Raw genomic sequence first — 546 nt, 5'->3', positions numbered from 1 at the left:
CACCTACGATTTTATTACGTAAATAAATTGTATTGTGCACTCTTACGTTACATATGTTAATCAAGCACGATTCCACAGTACAATTTCGGTATTTTTCTTATTTCTACAATCTAATCCGTTTCTTCTGCTTCCAGCTCGGTGAAGGAGGGAGGCGTAGTGGTGTCACGACCTCCCTTGGTGAGGAGTCGTACCTTGCCAGCCATAGTCGTTCCAGGAGTCACCGTACTGCAGACAGCGCTCGATGCATCCGACCGCAGAGGTAACGTACCCCTGTAACCGCTATCGTACTCTTGGTTGACCGCTATCGTACTCTTGGTTGGAATTGTTATCGTACACTGGTTGAAAGCACCTTTTATTCTTTTTTGGACTGTCTCCTTTTTCCCCTTTCAAAAAAAAAAAAAAACACTCCTTCTGCACTCTGTAGCTCCTTGATATCTTATGCTTTTACTGTAAGCTTTGCCTAATCCTCTATTTGATTCACTCCGATGCTTTCTTGTTGTTTTGGGTACTCTTGTGCTGTAGATGATTCATATCCACCAGTACATG

General features: G+C 42.9%; 1 protein-coding gene across 1 annotated transcript in view; it reads left to right on the top strand.

Moving 5' to 3' along the window:
* LOC119592484 overlaps nt 1-259 on the top strand; it is a gene marked incomplete at its 3' end in the record, with an annotated part of 107,859 nt that extends 107,600 nt beyond the window's left edge. The window contains 1 exon segment of the mRNA XM_037941316.1: nt 135-259. Coding sequence (XP_037797244.1) covers nt 135-259 — 125 coding nt within the window.
* Between the last annotated feature and the right edge of the window lie 287 nt (nt 260-546).

The sequence above is a fragment of the Penaeus monodon genome, chromosome 30, assembly GCF_015228065.2.
Source record: "Penaeus monodon isolate SGIC_2016 chromosome 30, NSTDA_Pmon_1, whole genome shotgun sequence".
Taxonomy (NCBI): Eukaryota; Metazoa; Arthropoda; class Malacostraca; order Decapoda; family Penaeidae; genus Penaeus; species Penaeus monodon.
The sequence above is the reverse complement of the archived record's forward strand: the minus strand, read 5'-3'. Positions and strand labels throughout refer to the sequence as shown.